General features: G+C 41.5%; 1 protein-coding gene across 1 annotated transcript in view; it reads left to right on the top strand.

The window, feature by feature from the left end:
- LOC308305772 (dynactin subunit 1-like) overlaps positions 1-21,459 on the top strand; it is a 121,103-nt gene that overhangs the window by 56,800 nt on the left and 42,844 nt on the right. The window contains exons 7-13 of the mRNA XM_080750641.1: positions 577-781; positions 1,548-1,626; positions 3,702-3,861; positions 5,329-5,433; positions 17,618-17,809; positions 18,903-19,019; positions 21,235-21,387. Of these exons, the coding sequence (XP_080606767.1) occupies positions 577-781; positions 1,548-1,626; positions 3,702-3,861; positions 5,329-5,433; positions 17,618-17,809; positions 18,903-19,019; positions 21,235-21,387 (1,011 nt within the window). The remainder of the gene's footprint in view (positions 1-576; positions 782-1,547; positions 1,627-3,701; positions 3,862-5,328; positions 5,434-17,617; positions 17,810-18,902; positions 19,020-21,234; positions 21,388-21,459) is intronic.

Below are 21,459 nucleotides of genomic sequence, written 5' to 3'. Positions count from 1 at the left end.
AGAGTTGTAGAGGCCCTCATTGCGTGCTATAGAGAGAGATCTCTCTATAGCGCTGCTGCTACTTTGCCATTTCAGATCATGACAAGTGACAAGCCAGTGGGCTTATATTTTAGTTATATTTCATCGTTGTCGGGTGGAAACCTTGTCCAAAAGCGTTTGTTTCGTATTTATCATTGTAAAAATGATTTAAACTAGTGAAAACAGCCGATCTACAAGCACACAACGCCTCGCACTGCGAGGCCTTGTGTGCTTGTAGATCTGCTGTTTTCACTACTTTTGTGCGACGGCCTTGTATGATGAAGCAGGGCTTTGCTTTGCGAAAAAATTAACAAATTTGAAACTTGGAGATACGAGGTTTCTGCTCGACAGTGACAATTTACTTTGTTGGCCGCCCAGCCCCCAAAATGGCACGAAGGCCGACATTTTTTATTTTTTTTCCCCTAATGGCCGGCCTGGACCGGCCCGGGAATGAACCGGCCGTTCGGGAGTTGTCCCGCTTTTCCCAATGGCCAGCAGCACGTCCCCGCATTCCAGACTCTCACACGTTGAAGGACCGTCTGTTGCCCTCCTTGGTAGGAAGCTAAAGAAGCCCTGGAGGCCAAGGAGCACTACATGGAGGAGATGGCGGACACGGCGGACGCCATCGAGATGGCCACGCTGGACAAGGAGATGGCGGAGGAGAGGGCCGAGTCCCTGCAGCAGGAGGCCGACAGCCTGAAGGAGAAGGTGGACGAGCTGACCATGGACCTGGAGATCCTCAAGCACGAGATCGAGGAGAAAGGTTCGGTGAAAGTCTCCACATTTCCATGTGTCCCGTGTGACGTCGTACTATCGCGACTGTAGATCGGCTATTTCCACTTTTTCTGAAAATGTTTGAAAATATATTAACATTTTTCAACATGGAAACGATTATGATGATTATAACAAAATAATTGCGATTATGTCAAATAATTGCAATTAGACCATTATGTAATAATTGTGACAGGCCTAGATGACTGTGACATTTTGTGACGAGATGACGAGATGAATATTTTGGAGACGCACAGCCCAGAAGCACTGATCGATTTTAAAGCCCCCCAAATCACCCCCCCCCCATCGATTACTCAACCCATGGAGACTTTAGTTCAATAATATTTTTAGTTTTTGTCGCATTGTTGCATTATTGGCTTCGGAATGCAACAAAAACAAAAACATATTATTGAACTGCGTAATCGATAGAAGAAAAAAAACATTTTTGGGGTGAACTACTCCTTTAAGCCACTTCCTCGCGTGGGAGCAAGTGGGAGCAAGTGAAGCTTTCAGTGGTAGTATTGCTGCTGATGTGGCAAAACTTCATGTAGCTGCAGTTCTGGTGTTTGGTAGGCTTATTCACAAATTGATTAGAAAAGCATATGCAAAGCACTGAAGTGTCAGCAAGAAAATATATAATCCTATTCTCCATTTTTGACACTGTTCTTTTTAAATGCAGTATAAGTGTTGGTTTTGATTGGTTTATCTCCTCTTCCAAATGAAGAAAACCCAGGTAATATTTCCTCTTTCTCCTCTAGGTTCAGATGGAGCCGCCTCCAGCTACCACGTCAAACAGTTGGAGGAACAGAACGGCAGACTGAAGGAGGCACTGGTCAGGTACATCTGCCATGTCTTTGTCACGTTTGTGTTATGCAAGGGCTAGTCTCGCGAGGCCAGACCGTTGCCTCCGCGATTTGGGCAAATGCTCCCGGCATACAGTCTGGCAAACGGAAATAGAAACGATGAGTGCGAGATAAAGCGGATGTGACGCAACCGCTCCCTTGGTGCAGTAGCAATAACATGTCCTACTGGAAGCGCTATGTCTCCTTTCAAAATTTCTGGGGGCGTTATTTCGTCTTTCTCTGGTGTTATTGGTGTTACCTCCATGATGTTTTCAAACTTTTTCTTAAACCATACACCCATAACAAGAATAGGCCGCTCGAATGACTTTGTCTGAGCTATTGTGTTTCTGTTATGTTTCCAATGGGACTACAGTTCAGTGCAGCACTGGCTACTTCCCATACTCGCCATTCGGGAGCTGCAGTTCCAGACTACAGTGTATAGCATTCGGAGATTGTGGAATAGTCGTCTGGCTACGCGAGACTATGCAAGGGTGGCACGGTGGCGCAGTCGGTAGCGCTGTCGGCTGTCGCCTCACAGCTAGAAGGCCCTGGGTTCGTTAAGAAAAGAAGCCCACTTGTCTGAGTTTACCTAGTGAACACTACATTAAACACAACCATGTCAGTGTGGAAAGAATTGTGTGTGTTTCTACTTCATGTGAACGTGAATCATCTAACCCATTCAGAACGGGTACACATTATAGTGTATCATTATTTTATGCTTTAACTATTGAAAAATAGTGCCGCGCTGCAAGCTTGTAGATCTGCTATTTTTAGATAAATCGTGAAAATTTGAATTTTGACCCGGTTCTATAAAGTGTCTTTTGAATCCTTCTAAGATTTTTTGAAAAACGCATGTTTCTATGTCAGCAATCTGGCCAGCCATCGTCCAAGAAAAGGTCCTTTTCACTTAACTGGAGCTCAGTTAGTCTGTTCTTGAGAGACTACTATGTCAGAGGTTCTCAAACCTTTTCATGTGAAGGACCCCCAAAATGATATTTATTTGGCCACGGACCCCCATCTCAAAATATCTAGTTCCAGGGACCACCCAGAAGCAAAATTTGAGTTACAAACATTCGCTTTGAAAATACATATATTCAAAGATTTTTGCACACATTTTCGCAACTTTTTCAAAAATAGCAGATCTACAAGCTTGCAGCGCGGCACTCAGTGCCGAGCTGTGAGCTTGTATATCTGCTATTTTTCACTGGTTAAAGCATGGTTTTTCACTGGTTAAAGCATTCAATAATTCTAGAATTCTAGAGCCTAAATGGGCTAATCCTGTGTGTGTGTGTGTGTGTGTGTGTGTGTGTGTGTGTGTGTGTGTGTGTGTGTGTGTGTGTGTGTGTGTGTGTGTGTGTGTGTGTGCAGTGGTGTGATATGGATTTTAGAAGTGGTACCCCTCTAAATTCATGACGTCACGTGCACGTCACGTACGCATGTGTGCACGCATGCCTGCCGCTCGTAGTTGAAATACTGTATTCAACATCACAACATTTTTTATGTAGCCTAACCATATTTCTTATTATTTAGTTACATTGTTAATTAGTTTCAATTAATGTATTTTTTTTAAATATGAAATATAAAATAACTTTACATTATTACATAGACTTTACACTTTTGGAACTCTCCCTCCGCTATGCATGCAGCTCTGACAAAACAACAAACTGCTTCGTTTTTCTTCCACTCTTGTGAAGTAAACAGATGAGACAAAAGGAGACGTTTTGTCTGCAAAGAATGCAAGGCGAACGTGCTGCTGGCCGTGTACAAGTGTAAATGAGGACGTAGGTGAGAACTGCCTACCCGAGTATTGTTATGCAAAGGCAAAGCAGCTAGCCAGGTAGTGGGACTGAAATGTTTGTGCTGACCGCGGCGTCACACAACTTGACGACGTGCGTGCACGCGCGGGTCGGGTGTGCGTGCATGTGGGGCGTGCGTACGTGCAGCTTGAAAAAAAAGAAGTGTGGGCTCGCCGAGCCCAACCGAGCCCACGGCATCTCACCCCTGTGTGTGTGTGTGTGTGTGTGTGTGTGTGTGTGTGTGTGTGTGTGCGTGTGTGTGTGCGTGCGTCAGGATGCGTGACCTGTCTGCGTCGGAGAAGCAGGAACACCTGAAGCTCCAGAAGCAGACGGAGAAGAGAGGCGTGGAGCTGGACACGCTGAGGAGCCAGAGAGAGAAGCTCCAGGAGGAGATGAAGATGGCCGAGAGGACCATCGACGAGCTGAAAGAGCAGGTCAGGAGCCCCCTGCTGGCCTGTGTCAGCGTTTCTCGACCTTTTCAGCCCGCAACCCCCAACATAATCACATTTGAATTGGGGACCCCCCCACCCTACGAGCACTAAGAGTTGAGGCATTCCATTTTGTATAACACAGTTCTATTGTGAAAATAGCCGATCTACATGCTCATAGATGCAGCTATTTTCACAATTTCTGACTCTAATATTTGACAATTTGGCCTTTGTTTAACTCATACCCTGCCAAAAAATATGTTTCTATGATAAAAACGTCTTTAAAACGTCTTTTTCACTATGGACCTCCCTGCCAGACGTCTTCTGAACGTCTTTTTTTTTTTAAATAATAAAAAAAAAAAAAAAAAAAAAAATTGAAAAAAAAATGTTGGACCTCCAACAGAGTACTAGGCATGATCGCGATCGCGAAATTGCATGTTTAACCCCCATACCAACCCCATCTTTCAAACATGGCAGCCATGTTTGTTTACATTTGAAGAAAACATAAGGGCTCCTTTCTCCTGAATGCCTGAACGGATTTCCAAGCGGATTTTTTTGTTTGAAAGCTGTGAAAAGCATGCACATGCATAGTGCATGATCTGTGCACGAATGTGTGCACCAGCGTGCACACTATTTTTTTAACCCTTTGTTGGCGAACCGGCAATATAAGAGGTCATCCCACTTTAAATATGGCACCGACTGAGTTAATTTGTCATTTTAGAGGTGTTAAAAAGTCCTTAAATTGTCACTTTAGAAATGTGCAGATACCCTCTATACACTTAAACTATATGTTGGTTTGTTTACCGTTGAGTGAGAAAACAATGTTGCACATTAAGTTAATCATCTTGGGACCCCCCAAAATAATGTGGGGACCCCCCTTGGGGTCCCAACCCACATGTTGAGAACCACTGATATAGGGCAGTGTTTCTCAAACGTTAACATTTCAAGGTCTCCCCTTAACTCTGACCACATGAACCATAACGGGTCCATTTGTACACTGTAGGAGTTACAGACTTGTAATGCTATTTTCAAAAGATTTTTATCCAATTCATACATTTGAGAACATGTGAAATGCGACATTTTGCACAATGACTACTTTCTACTTTTGGTTCTTTAAAGGGGAAGACCACCCATTTTCAATGTTGAACTATTTCATTAATATACCTCAGAGGAGTTGTGTGGAAATAAAAAAAAAGTTCCCCCTCTTCTGTGTTGCCTAGAACTGGAGGATTGATTTTGGGGTTTGTATTGTAAAGTACAACTTGATGACATCACACATTGTACTTTACAATACAAACCCCAAAATCAATCCTCCAGTTCTAGGCAACACAGAATGGGGGGAACTTTTTTTTTCTATTTCCACACAACTCCTCGAAGGTATATTAATGACATATTTCAATATTGAAAATGGGTGGTCTTCCCCTTAAAGTAGAAAATGTGTGAATACCCTTTCCACCGCTGTCTGTGTTCCAGGTGGACGCAGCCCTGGGGGCAGAGGAGATGGTGGAGACTCTGACCGAGAGGAACCTGGACCTGGAGGAGAAGGTCCGGGAGGCCAGAGAGACTGTGACTGACCTGGTGAGTAAAAAAAAAAAAAAGAAGATTTAGTTTTAGTTATAGTCTTTTTAATAAAATGTAATTTAGTTTTTGTCATAATTTAGTCACCTGAAACAAGTAGGTCGGGGGTGGCTTATTGTCGGTATCAGCCGGTAACACGCGGGAGTCTGTCCCCGTTACAATGCACTAGACCCCTGGGAGATGGACTGCTGAGGTGGAGCGCCACACCTACCATCAGCTCCCAGTACTTGCCGCACAACTTGCCAAGCCATGCTACTCGTACGCTGAGTTGGCGGCCTACTTTTTTTGTCATAATTTAGTCACCTGAAAAGTTTTAGTCTACAGTTGATTTAGTCGACTGAAATGTATTTTGGCAGGCCTTGATGGCATCGTAATGACAGATCTACAAGCTCACAACGCGTCGCAGCTTGACGCATTGTGAGCTTGTAGATCTGCTATTTTCTGCACACAACACCTGAGAGCAACCAAACATAAAATGACTCTCTTCTCCACTAGTCCCTCCCTAACGTGTTAATCTAGTTTTTATTTTGTTGACGAAACTGTCAATATATTAAGTCCTAGTTTTAGTCATCACATCATATTTTTTATTTAGTTTCGTCAGTGAAAAAAACACAGTCGATAAACATTTTCCGTCATAGTTTTAGTCGACAAAATCAACACTGTGAGTGAACACCTCCAGCAGTTATCTCCTGTACAGAGAAAAACAACAAAAAGGAAGCACTATCTCTGGAGCACTTACGCAATCCAATTTTGGATTGTTTTTAATACAATCTAATTCATCTAAACTCAGGAAACTCAGGCCTCTGCACACAGAGACATCGGGAATAACTCAGGCTGGCAGTCAATGAGTTCTCCATTACTTACGTACAAGAAGTCTACACAATTAGAGAATGTAGAATATTTTAAATTTTATTTTGATCAACATTTACCTGTTTTATCCCTCCTATGGTACCAACATCAACACCAGCATGGAATTGTGGACAAAATCTTATCCAACGGCAGCAAACTGTCTCAAATGCTGAATAAATAATGGTCCTTGATGTGAAAAGGGTTGAAAAGCACTGCTCTGCGTGGATCTTATTTAAAAGTGACGTTTAAGAGTGAAATGGCAAATGACAACGGAGAGTTGACTGAAGAGGAAGGGGCTGGCACAACCGAACAGAGTGAACTGGGAACAGACAATGGAGAGTCTACAGCCATGGACTCAGCCATGGCTGGCCAGAACCATGAGTCAACCAATGAGGAAGAACTATGGAAGCATAAAGCTGCCATATTTCAAACGAAATGGCAAATGCGAAAATTAAATTGAAATAACAGAATTGCTTTTTAATTTTCAGGAAATGGACGCATTTTTGGAGACAAAAATGAATGTAAAATGCAATGGTGTTTACATTTTCCATATACAGGTGCTCATTCTATGACTAAATTAAAATTATAAATAAAAGATCATTTGAATTTGAATTTAAAAGAAATGACAGCTAATTTGTTGACAATATTAAAATGAAAATGCAATTTTGAAAATGAAAATGAAATACAGAAATGCTTTTTAATCTTCAGACAATGAAAGCATTTTTTTAGACAAAAATGAATGTATAATGCAATAGCATTTCCATTTAATGTACAGTTGTGCTTATTCTATGACAGAATTAAATGTATATATAAAAGGTCATTTGATTTACCATTTTCAAAAAATGCCACGCTAAATAATAGACAATATTAAAATGAAAAGGCTATTTCGAAAATGTAATTTAAATAAGGGTAATGCTTTTTATTTTTAAGCTAATAGATGCATCTTTTGAGACACAAATGAATGTATAATTCAATAGCATTTACATTTCATCTCCATGTGTGCTCATTCTATGACAGATTGTAAAAGCAAACGCAAACCACATTGCTATTTAATTTTCAAATTGTAGACGCTCATAACATGACAGAATTCAAATGGTCCTTTGGCTAAAGTGATGGCGCAGGAAAGTGACGTCATAGGAGTAATCCTTCAATGCTGCCTGCTTATAACCTTGACATACCCAAGCCGTACAGTAGGTGGCGACTGCACTCACTCACTCACTGACAGACACTCACCCAGTGGAGATCCAATGGTCATAGTAGACGGATCTGATCTGATACATTGCAAGTAAGAATCAAACATTTTTCCACCTCATGTGATTTAATTTATCCCTGCCCAGCTCAACAACTATGGAATATCAACTTGGCAGAGCAGTGGTGTAAAGTAACTGAGTACATTTACTTAAGTACTGTACTTAAGTACAGTTTTGAGGTATTTGTACTGAGTATTTCCAGTTTTCAATACTTACTTCTACTCCACTTCATCTCGGTTCCAAATATTGTACTTTTACTCCACTACATTTATTTGAAAACTTTAGTTAAGAGTTACTTTGCAGATACATCATTATATTATAAAACATACATAAATGCACTTTAGCCCTATTCTATACCTTGGCTATTTGAAAATAGCCGATCTACAAGCTCACAACACGTCGCACGAGTCGTGAGCTTGTAGATCGGCTATTTTCAAACATTTTGTACTTTTACTTTTGCTACTTTGATGCCAATACTTTCATACTTTTACTCAAGTACATATTGAATTCCAGACTTTTACTTGTAACAGAGTACAACTTTTACTTAAGTACAAGATGTGAGTAGGCTACCTTTTCCACCACTGTGGCAGAGCAGTTAACCCCATTTTGCGTGCGGGGGGGGGGGGGGGGGGGGTCGCGGCGGTCTTTGTCGCGGGGGGGGGGGGGGCGAGGGGGGTTGGGGGGTCGCGGCGGTCGTTGTCACGGGGGGGGGGGGGGGGGGGGGGAGCGTTGTGAGCTTGATTCCTGCACGTGTACACTGTCACCTTTTTCTTTTTTTTTACACTGTCTCTGTCTGTCTGCCACCTACTGTGTTGAAGGTTTACTCCTATGACGTCACTTTCCTGCGCCATCACTTTAGCCAAAGCACCATTTGAATTCTGTCATGTTTTCAGCAGCTACAAGTGGAAAATGAAATCGCAAATGGGATTTGCATTTGCTTTTACAATCTGTCATAGAATGAGCACACATGGAGATGAAATGTAAATGCTATTGAATTATACATTAATTTGTGTCTCAAAAGATGCATCTATTAGCTTAAAAATAAAAAGCATTACCCTTATTTAAATTGCATTTTCAAAGTAGCTTTTTCATTTTAATATTGTCAATTATTTAGCGTGGCCTTTATTGAAAATGTTAAATCAAATGACCTTTTATTAAATGGAAATGCTATTGCATTATACATTAATTTTTGTCTCAAAGAATGCTTTCATTGTCTGAAGATTAAAAAGCATTTCTCTATTTCATTTTCATTTTCAAAATTGCATTTTCATTTTAATATTGTCAACAAATTAGCGGTAATTTTTTTTAATTAAAATTGAAATTATCTTTTATTTATAATTTTAATTTAGTCATAGAATGAGCACCTGTACATGGAAAATGTAAACGCCATTGCATTTTACATTCATTTTTGTCTCCAAAAATGCGTGCATTTCCTGAAAATTAAAAAGCAATTCTGTTATTTCAATTAAATTTTCGCATTTGCCATTTCGTTTTAATTACGTCAGGTTTATGCTTCCATAAAGAACAGGCCCCATCACCCCAATCCTCCTCTTTCTCCCTATCTCCAATGCCTCTTCTAGAATTCACGAATGGAATGAATGAACTTATAAACACTGCGATTAAAATGACCCCGGCCAGACGTCCGGTCAAAGGCCCGGCACCACAACCACCACCGGCCAAACGCCCGGCTCCACAACCACCATCCCAAACGCCTGAAATTGACCCCGCCGTGCCCCAGAAATCTGTGGCCTGGGTGCTTTCGCCCCCACCCATCCCTCCACGACCACAACGACAGAAGACCCGGGCCTCCCAGCTGGACAATACGTTCAGCCGTTGATGTCAGCTGGGTCCGATATTATTCCCAGCAACTAACGTATCTGGACCCGATGCTCCTCTAGGCGCTTTTATTAAGCAGGCTCACAACATTTCTACTGTAATTTCAAATAGAGTGTCCAGGACAAGCAGTGGCTCTGCTAATTTAGCTAACCTAACTTACATTCCCTGTAGGGGCTATAGTACAGTAAAATGTCATAAAATAAACCTGGCACTTTTTAACATCAGGTCACTTTTAAACAAGCCCTCCTCTGTAAATGATATAATCTGTGAAGAGAAATTAGATATATTTTTTTTTAACGGAGACATGGCTGGGCACAGATGGAGCTGTTGCACTTGGCCATGCCTGTCCACCAAACTATCATTTTATTCAATCAGTGCGTGAAGGAAAAAGAGGCGGAGGCTTGGCATACATTTTCTCTGACATTTTTAAATTTAAGACCCTGTCCTTTGGAAGTTTTTCATCCTTTGAATATCAAGCTAACTTATTTGAGAGTCAATCCTCTGTTCTAATGATTACGATATATCGCCCACCAAAATGTAGCAAAGCCTTATTTCTTACAGAAATATCAGAACTTCTATCTATCTGTTCCACGGACTATGAGAGAACCCTTATTGCTGGTGATACTAACTTGCATGTGGACACTGTTACAGATGTTACAGCTATGAGTTTCTTACAGTTACTGTATTCCCTTGATTTTGTTCAGCATGTTACCGGGCCAACCCACAATCAAGGCCACACCCTTGATCTCGTGATCTCTAAAGGGCTAAATATTTCTATGGACAGGATTATCGCTAAGCCTGACTTATCGGACCACTATTTACTGTGTTTTAATATGACTGTCTCTGATCTAGAAAAACACCATCCCGAGTGGGCGGGCCGTGAATAGGGCTTATTGTTTTGTACTTTTACGCAAGTACATTTTGAATTCTGGACTTTTACTTGTGACAGAGTAGTTTTACAATGCAGCAATTTCAGTATTGAATGATACTTTTACTTAAGTAAAGAATCGCACCTGTGCTTATCAAACACAACACACATGCATATCTCCTTGTATGGGCCGTTCTGTCCGTGACATCAGCTGAGGTGATGTCTGTCTCTGCGTACTTTCTATGACGTTAGTCTCAGGTGACGTTGGTCTCGTACAGCCCAGACATAGAGACATAGGGACTTAGTCACAAAGCCAGCTAGACGTAGGAGCGGTTAGCACCACTCAAAAGTGAGCGGTTCCTTTTATGAGTTAATTTCGTTAAGCTCGTGATTGGTGTACTGTACATACATGCCAAAACGTCCGGCGAAGCTTGGCCAATGCCAAGCTTTGTGGGACATTCAGATGGACATATGGACATAGGAGCGGTTAGCACCAGACTAGCACCGTTCAAAAATTTTAGTATCCTTTCCACCACTGGTATACCAGTAAGACTCCCTAATCGGGAGATAAGCGACCGTTGGTCGCTTATCTCCACAAATAGGCCAAAAGTTTGTTTTACCAATTATCAAGACGGCAGTTGACAGTTTGCCATGGTTACTCATTGAAGTTGAATCTCCATATATGGAGATAACCTACGCATCACACTAAGTCTGACCTCACCAGCCCATATTTGGGCATGAGCAACTTATGTCTCCATATATGGAGATATGATGACATCACACAGTCCTCAGCCGATGATGTGGCGTGATGTCATACAATACACAAACGAGCCCTACAGTATAAAGGGGCAATTCTTGCCAGGAAAGAAGCATTTCTTCGACTCAGACCTTATCGCCAGGGTTGGCTTATAGCAGCTGTCGGTAGATAATGCCGGTCTTATATAAGGGTCATTTGTGTACGGTGTGATTTGCCATGGTTACTCATTGAAGTTGAATCTCCATATATGGAGATAACCTACGCATCACACTAAGTCTGACCTCACCAGCCCATATTTGGGCATGAGCAACCTATGTCTCCATATATGGAGATATGATGACATCACACAGTCCTCAGCCGATGATGTGGCGTGATGTCATACAATACACAAACGAGCCCAGATATGAGCAGGGCAAAGGTGTGACGTGTGACATGTGACGTGACGGACGTGACGGACGGACGGTGGAGGTTTTGATACTAAACTGTGACCTTACGGTCGCAACAATGCTAAATGCAGGAAAGCGTCTGTACAAATCGGTGTTGTGCGGCAACGGTTTATGTTGGTTGTGACATCACACCTGAGCTCGGTCTGCCTATATAAGTTGTTGTGACAGAGAGGTCAAGTGTACAGTAAGTGATCATGGCAAGGTTTTTGAGATCCAATGTGAGAAACATCATCAGCACAGACTTAAGGATGTTGTCTGGTCATCAGATGGGTGAAATGGGTCAAGGTGCAGGAAAAGGTGGAGGTGGTGGTGGATCTGTCAGAGCTGCACGTGGAGCCTTTGGGAAGAAGCAGGCTGCTGAGGAGGAGATGCACTTCAGGCGTAAGGAACAGGAGCTGCTGTAGAAGCTTGCCGAGCAGATGAGGTACCACCAGGAGGAACTTGAACGCCACAAGAAGCAAATTGAATCAATAGAAACCCTGAGAAACTGGTTCGCAGTAGGTGTTTTCGTTGGCCTTATTTTGTATATATAAACCATAACTCAAGGGAGAAGAGAGACAAAGGGGAGAGTGATTGAGAGATTCATATGGTGTTAAACGAGACAAGCGGAGCTGTATGAATCACTGGAAACAGATTCAAATATCAAACCCTGGATATCCATACTGTGTCAGTCAGTCCGGATATGGATATGGATATATGGAGATCCCTGATCCCTGATGTCATCGATATATAAATAAAATATATTGTTGCGACCGTAAGGGAGCAGTTTACTATGAAAACCTCCACCGGCCGTCCGTCGGTCACACGTCACACCTTTGCCCTGCTCATATCTCCGCAATCACACTGCTAGCTTCGCTGCTGGTGATGTCACTAGCTATGATGTCACTGTGACAGTGCACCATGCCCAAATTTGGAGATCATGTGTGGCAAAATATCAACAAACGAGTGAAAGGCCTTTATCAAGTAACCATAGCAACTAAAAATCAACAAATTGTGCAAAGTGAAATATCTTTATCTGGTAACCATAGAAACCAAAATAATCAACAAATATGAGTATGTGTCCCCTTGTAGTATGTCACTAATTTGAAATATGTGGGAATGGCTGACACAGAACTCCATATTTGGACATAGAAGTGACAGACAGATGATATCTCCATATATGGGCATAAAAGGGCATGGCTGATGATATCTCCATATATGGGCAATTGGGCATAAAAGTCGCAATCAGTAGTATCATATATGTCTCTATATATGGAGTTATATGTTGTTCGTGTCCAAATATGGGGCTTGTGAGGTCAGACTTAGTGAGACTCGTCGGTTATCTCCATATATGGAGGGATGTATTGGTTATCTCCATATCTGGAGATTCAACCTTCAACGATTTTGACATCTTGTTACTAATCTGTCGGTAGATAATGCCGGTCTTATATAAGGGTCATTTGTGTACGGTGTGATGTCATACTGCCAGCATGACTCACACCATCCTTCCTAGACGATTTTGACATATTGTTTGTGGAGATAAGCGACCAACGGTCGCTTATCTCCCGATTAGGGAGTCTTACTGGTATATGGATACATCATTATTATTAATAAAGGATCAAATCAAATATATGGAATATATGGTCCATATATGGTCATTCCCAGAAACAGAATCCCTTTTATCCCCCTATATCAGCTTGCTCTCCTACAGTGTGGACGTGTCGCTGCTTGCTCCCGCTTATGCTCGCTTATGCTTACATTCTTCTGCTGATACTGATGTTTTATTTTTTCTTTGAGAAACTACAAATGGATCTTGGATACTTATAAAACTCCGGGATTGTTTTTTTTGCTGTACTGCAATATACTATTTTTTGCCACTTGGTGACTGGATACGTAGCATCTAGCTAACTAGCAAGATGGCCGGCTCTACCATTTCAACAGGGGTTTATCAGAAACTGCTTCAGAGGATTGCAGTGCTTGAAACGGAAATATTCCAATTAAAACAAACCCGAAGACTGGATAAACCACTCGCCTGGAATTCCCTTGGTGCAAAGCCAAAGATGAAAGAACGGACGACGGGCAGGACACCCTCTCAAAGCCCTCTTATCACCGACGAATGGCCGGCATTACCCCGGCACAGCGCTGCTTCGACCCCCCTTCATAAATGGGCAACTGCCAAGGGGAAAAACACTGCTAAAAAGTCAAACGCAGTCCAATCTCCACACACACCGAGTGTGCAGCTGGCAAACAGATTCATGCCACTGGCCGAGGATGACAGGGGTAGCATCTCCCCAAGCTGGCTAACAGAACAGCTACTAGAAGCCCCCCGAAGTCCCCCTGTTGACAGAGAGAACGTCCCACCCAGCAGGGTAAGAACCACCTCAGTGACTGATCCTGACATTTTGATTGTGGGCAATGCTGCTTTAAAAGGTGTCAAAAGCATAAGAAAGAAGAAGGCAAAAGTTATGTGTTTTCCCAAAGACACAGTCTCTGACATGAAAGACAGAATTCTGGATCTTGTCAACAAACACCAAATGGTGAAAACCCTGATTCTACATACTGGCACATGTGACACAGAAGAAAAACATCTTAAAGGAGAATTTCAGGGCTCTATTCAACACATTGAGCTTCCTGAACAGTGACATAGAGCTATGGATCAGCGGTCCCCTACCGCCTATGAGAGGCACAGACGAGAATTTCAGCAGACTGTTCTCTCTGAGCAAATGGCTTTTAGCTGCATGCACCGACAAAAATGTGCATTTTATTGACAACTTCAGTTTTCTCTTCGACAGAAGACACCTATTTGCTGATGAACGGCAACTAAATAAGCTAGGAGCAAAGCTATTTTTGCAGAATGTTTTCCATGCTCTGGCCTTGGCCAGAACACAACAATCCAAAACAACAGATTGTGATGAACAACTCTTATCTGCAACCCAAGAAGAATCCATAACAAGAGATGGTGTTATGGTTACTGAACTGCCCCCCTCGGCTGAGGGGGGAACGGCCTTGGTGAAAGGAGGAGTTACCGTTGTCCCTGCCCTCCCTGACGAGGAACTGATTATGGACACCATCTCTGCCGAAGTGAATGCAGAGATGGAGTCACTCAGGGAAATGTTTGAAGAGGAGAGTAATGAAGAAGAGTTTTGTGGATTCTCTGCTTCAGCCGTGGCTGGCCCGAACCGTGAGCAAAGTGAACTGGCAACTGACAACGGAGAGTTGACAGAGGAAGAGGAGGGGGCTGGCACAACCGAACAGAGTGAACTGGCAACAGACAATGAAGAGTTGACAGCCATGGACTCAGCCATGGCTGGCCAGAACCATGAGTCAACCAATGAACAGGCCCCATCACCCCAATCCTCCTCTTTCTCCCTATCTCCAATGCCTCTTCTAGAATTCACGAATGGAATGAATGAACTCATTAACACTGCGATAAAAATGACCCCGGCCAGACACCCGGTCAAAGGCCCGGCGCTACAACCACCACCGGCCAAACGCCCGGCTCCACAACCACCATCCCTGAAAACGCCTGAAATTGCCCCCGCCGTGCCCCAGAAATCTGTGGCCTGGGTGCTTTCGCCCCCACCGATCCCTCCACGACCACAACGACAGAAGACCCGGGCCTCCCAGCTGGACAATACGTTCAGCCGTTGATGTCAGCTGGGTCCGATATTATTCCCAGCAACTAACGTATCTGGACCCGATGCTCCTCCAAGCGCTTTTATTAAGCAGGCTCACAACATTTCTACTGTAATTTCAAATAGAGTGTCCAGGACAAGCAGTGGCTCTGCTAATTTAGCTAACTTAACTTACATTCCCTGTAGGGGCTATAGTACAGTAAAATGTCACAAAATAAACCTGACACTTTTTAACATCAGGTCACTTTTAAACAAGCCCTCCTCTGTAAATGATATAATCTGTGAAGAGAAATTAGATATAATCTTTTTAACAGAGACATGGCTGGGCACAGATGGAGCTTTTGCACTTGGCGTCGCCTGCCCACCAAACTATCACTTTATTCAATCAGTGCGCGAACACTTTATTCAATCAGTGGGAGAACTTATTTCCGCTCACGGTGTGAATTTCCATTTCTATGCTGATGACACCCAGTTGTACCTTTCGGTGGCTCCGGATGACCCCTGTGCTCTAGACCCATTGCTGACGTGTGTGTCTAGTATAAAATGCTGGATGAGTGAGAACTTTCTCAAGCTAAATGAGGACAAGACAGAAGTTCTCATAATAGGTTCTACTGCCCAGAGAGAATCAATAATAAATAGACTTGGTAACCTGGCTAAAGAAAGTAACACATCTGTAAAGAACCTGGGGGTGATCATTGATGCTGAATTAAATTTTAATACACACATTAATCATGTCACGAAGATTGCCTTCTTTCACCTTAGAAATATTGCACGAATTAGAGCCTATCTGTCGCTGAACGATGCAAAAACGCTGATCCATGCTTTTGTTTTCTCTCGGCTTGATTACTGCAACGCACTTCTCTCTGGTCTGCCAAAGAAAACAACTGACAGATTACAACTTGTTCAAAATGCAGCAGCCAGAGTTTTAACAAAAACTAAGATAAGAGAACATATTACTCCAGTTTTAGCGTCGCTACACTGATCTCCCGTTTGTTTTTAGGATTGATTTTAAAATTATTTTACTTGTTTATAAAGCTCTTAATGGTCTGGCACCTTCGTACCTCTATGACTGCCTGCATAGATACGTTCCAACCCGCCCACTCAGGTCCTCTAGTGCAGACCTACTTGAGGCGCCAACAATGACATATAAAAAATATGGTGAAGCAGCTTTCTGCTTCTATGGACCGACAGCATGGAATAAACTCCCACTACACCTAAGACAGGCAGCCCCGGTGGATAGCTTTAAAGCACAGCTCAAGACCTATTTCTTTACTCTTGCTTTTAGCTGATTTATTTTGTATTCATTTTTTAAATCCCTGTGCTGCTATTGACGTCCACACTGCTCTGAAATTGTTCTTCAATGTTCTATGCTTTTATTTTTTCTTGCTTTATTGTAATCATTTTAATTATTTCTTTTTTATGTTAAGCACTTGTGCTTCATTTTATGTTCTGTAAAGCACTTTGAGCTGCACTTCATGTCATGAAAGGTGCTATACAAATAAAGTTTTATTATTATTATAATTATGAATGTTGTTGCTGAGTCATTTCATTGTTTACCAAGGTCAATAATAATGTGCTGCTCTCTGGCGTCTCGTGTCGCTGCCTTCATTGTCTGAAATGGACTCAAGCACTTCTCTGTGATTGACAGATGATCTTGCTTGGCACAAAATGCGTTGATAATATAAAACTGGGCCGTATTCCATTCGTGGCTTGAATTAAAACTTGCCATTGAATTACCCTTGAGCAAGACTATCAAAGCCTAACTGGTCCATTGACACTGTTTAGTGTGGCTAGTACGGCTACAACTGTTTTCTAACTATACAGTATGGCATACAGAAACAACTAATTTAGGGAGATAAAAAGGGGTAAAAAGCAAACGTATAGTGTTGAAACTTGAGCAAAAGATATGCATTTGACATCTAACAAGAGCGGGTGGACACCAACTACAGCCACCGCAGTTGAATGAATGAATGAATGAATGAATAGTTTATTTCGATACTCCTTGTGAAACATTACAAGAATCGTATTTCTTTTAGCCTGATCAGAAAGGCATAGAAAAGGTATAGGCAGAGGCTTGTAGCTTATTGATGCCTATCCTTCTGCAGTTGTTGTAGTTAACTCCTTTACTGCTTCGGACGTTCCCGTTCGCCCCAATTTTGACGGCGGCGCGATACCAATACGGCTCGTTCTTTTTTTACCTTGTTTTGATGTCTGTAAGCTGATGGGGGTCGCGCCGCCGTGTACAGTACAAACATCTCCCTAATGCTGCTCTCTGTTTGGCTTTTAGGCTTTTAAGTTGCACATGACAGATATGACACATGACCTAAATATACAAAGAAATTACTGACATATTTGACAACTTTAAACTTAAAAAAGAACTTTGATAGTGGAAATAGCCGATCTGCTATTTCCACTATTTCTGACCTTTTTTTTAAAATATATGAACATTTTTAAACATGGAAACGATTATGACGATTATGAAAAATAATCACGATTATTAAAAAAAAAAATCACGATTAGACGATTATGCAATAATTGTGACAGCCCTGTTTGGTTGCGAACAGGAAGCCATCAATGAGATGAACGACGAGCTGCAGGAGAACGCCAGGGAGACGGAGCTGGAGCTCAGGGAGATGCTGGACCTGGGCGCCGTGCGCGTCAGAGAGGCGGAGAAACGCGTGGAGGCCGCACAGGAAACGGTGGCCGACTACCAACAGACCATCCAGAAGTACCGTGAACTCACCGCTCACCTGCAGGTACTGTACAGCCAGAAAACAACAAGAGCCAAGAGGCTTAAAGACCCAATGAAATTACTATTTTGGGTATTTTATTTTGAAGTTTTAGTTTGAAAAGGAAGCCTGTGTGTTTCTGAACCTATCCGAGGGGACCAGCCCTTCAGGCGATGGGATTTAAAATCTGAGTTATGGGAGTAATGGGAGCCAGCAATGGGAAACAAACAGGTGAATGTAATCAAAGGTTCATTTATATTCAAAAACTCTATCTATGTCATCACTTTTTGAATTTCTGTTCACAGGAAGTAATTAAGAATGGCCTATTTAGGGACCTTTGATATAAATATACACAAAAATTGTTTATTTTCTATTTTTTTGGCATCTAGTGTTAGGTATGGCCACATTATCACTACAGATATGCTCTAAAAGTGTGAAAAACATGTTTTTAGTTTCACCCTGTCTTTAAATACATGCTTGGCCGTGGCCCAGCTCCCCTCTACGGACAATCTCAGTTGACTTTGGGTGTCTTTTAGTGGTTGTAGTTCTTATGCTTTCGTGAACATTTACTTTCACTTACCTGTGAATGTTCTGTGAGAGCTCTTGATTTCTATCGAGTTATTTAGTGTTTTTTTTACCTGATACAAGAGACTCAATTATAAAGATTATGCAAATGGTATAATCTGATTCTACCGGTAATCTCAAAAGGATTTATAAACTAAACAAAAACGGGACTCCACAGTAGAAACTCGTTGTCAGAAAAGCTTGACAAGCAAGAAGACGGCTCTCCGAAAACCTCAGAATGTCTTCCTACAGCGTGATTCAAGATTATTTGTATTAAGTCCTGAGGGACATTTGTCTTCTTGGACATGCATGCTGTTACACAACATACAACAGGACAATAAAAAAGAAAGTATAATGCAAACCACACAAATGCTGACATACAGTTAAAGTGCATACATTACACTACATTATAGTGCCAAACACCATACTAACGGCCTGAGTTCAGCAGAGTAACGGATAGTGGAATGAATGAATATTTGTATCTGTTCAGATGTCTTTTCTTGTTTTTTCACTGGGACTCTGCAGTGTCTCATCACTTTCCATGTGGTTGGTACAGGAGGTGAACAGAGAGCTGACCAGCCAACAGGAGGCCTCTGCAGAGCTCCAGCAGCAGCCGCCTGCAGAGATGTTCGACTTCAAGATCAAGTTTGCTGAGACAAAGGCCTACGCTAAGGTCAGTCCTGATGAGAGATGGCCCAATGTGCCCAAGTGTTGAGCAAGGTTATTATAGTAAACGAAAACTAACTAAAAAACGAAAACTAGAATGGAAAAACGTTAACTGAAATAAAACTAAGCTTAAAAAAAAAAAAAAAAAAAAAAATGAAACAGTATTGTGTGTTTACAAAACTAACTAAAATAAACTAAAATTATAGAGAAAATCTCCTTAGTTTTCGTCTTTTGTGGAAATAAAAAATAAAAAACACCAGTTGGTCAAAGAGAGAAGTTGTATGTCTCAACATTCCTGCCACTCTCAACAATATGATGTTTTGTTGATTTTCTTTATTAGACAATACTTTTTTCCGGAGCTTTTTTAATCTCACCCCTGACAAATACCCCATATTACGCAAAAGACTAAAACTAACACTAAAACTAATAACTAAACTAAAACTAAGCATTTCCAAAAAATGAAAACAAAACGAAACTACCAACCTCACTTTAAAAACAAATTAAAACTAAACTGTAATTGAAAACAAAACCTCAAAACTAATAAAAAATAAAAACTAATGTAAATGATAACCTTGGTGTTGAGTCCTAGGGCAGGCAGTGGGCGAAAGTGACTAGGTTAATTTACTCAAGAACTGGCCCTTTTGGAGGTACTTGGGTATTTCTGTTGTTTGAAACATTACAGATCCATCTAAAAAAAATTGAATAATGTGTAAATAGATTTTCTTGAAAGTTTCATATATTTTTTGATACTTTCATATATTCTAGATACATTGCCCATTCAGTGAATTATTTCAAAGCTTTTTTGTTAAAACTTTGAATCTTTATGGCATACAGCTAATGGATATCAAAAGTCCATATTTCAAAATAGGGGCTGTTAAGTCTGACATCATTTTGTAGGCAGAGGAGAACTTTTGCCCCCCAAAAAAGCGAATCTTTTTTACAATTTTTACTATTTACTAATTTTTCTTCTCTTTGTTGCTGAAAGGAAAGTGGTAGAATTATACTTTAGTCGTTATTTTTGTCTCGGATCTGTTGAAATAGCGAGGGACAGATATTGACAATAAATCTGCTTGGAGGTCTGACTACAAAATGATGTCACAGCTTAAAAGCCCTCAAAACAAGGATTTATAATAGAGCAATGTCAACCTTCTGAAGTCAGAGTAGCTTGAAGTCCAGTGGGAGGTTTCTGTGGTCAGTTATGATATGAGGTTCTATGACATCTGCAATGCTTTTTTTTACACAATATCCTAATTTTCTGAGATGGATCTGTATATTTCTACTCCACTACATCTCAGAGACTTTCATGAGATTTAGATTGTACTTTTATTTGACCATGTTTGACATGTGTATTTACTAGTTGCTAACTTGCTATGCAGATTTAGATTATTATTATTACAAGTTGGTACTTCAGCTTTTCAATTAGGTTGAGCTGGTAGATCTGCTATTTACATTTGAAATGGGACATTTTGCATAACGAGTGCTTTCTACTTTTTCTACGTTAAGTACATGTTGATGCCAATCATTTTGCACTTTATACTCAAGTAACCTTTTGAATTCCGGACCTTAACTTGTAACAAAGTATTCCTGTATTGTTGTATTGAGACTTTTACTTGAGTTAACCCATTTAGAACAGGTACACATTATTGTGTATCATTAGTTTATGCTTGAACTATTGAAAAATAGCAGATCTACAAGCTCACAGCGCGGCTGCGAGCTTGTAGGTCTGCTATTTTTGAAATATTGTGAAAATTAGAATTTTGACCCGATTCTTTAAGTGTCTTTTGAATCCTTCTAAGGTTTTTTGAAAAACCTCTGTTTCTATGTCAGCAATCTGGCTATAGCCATCGTCAAAGAAAAGGTCCTTTTCACTTAACTGGAGCTCAGTTAGTCTGTTCTTGAGAGACTACTATGTCAGTGGTTCTCAAACCTTTTCATGTGAAGGACCCCCAAAATGATATTTATTTGGCCACGGACCCGCATCTCAAAATATCTAGTTCCAGGGACCACCCAGAAGCAAAACTTGAGTTACAAACGTTCGCTTTGAAAATACATATATTCAAAGATTTGCACACATTTTCGCGACTTTTTTCAAAAATAGCAGATCTACAGCTCGTGAGCTTGTATATCTGCTATTTTTTTCTACAGCTAAAGCATTCAATAATTCTAGGCCTAAATGGGTTGTTAAAATAATGTGAGTGTTTTTTCCCTCCGCTGCTCCACAGGCCATTGAGATGGAGCTGAGGAAGATGGAGGTGGGCCAGGCCAACAGGCAGGTGTCTCTGCTCACCTCCTTCATGCCAGAGTCCTTCCTGAGACATGGAGGAGACCACGACTGCATCCTGGTGCTGCTGCTGCTGCCCAGGCTCATCTGCAAGGTCATTGTCTCCGCCTGCGTGCGTGCGTGCGTGCGTGCGTGCGTGCGTGCGTGCGTGCGTGTGCGGCGCGTG

The sequence above is a fragment of the Nannobrachium achirus genome (assembly GCF_963921795.1).
Source record: "Nannobrachium achirus genome assembly, chromosome: 20".
Lineage (NCBI taxonomy): Eukaryota > Metazoa > Chordata > Actinopteri > Myctophiformes > Myctophidae > Nannobrachium > Nannobrachium achirus.
The sequence above is the reverse complement of the archived record's forward strand: the minus strand, read 5'-3'. Positions and strand labels throughout refer to the sequence as shown.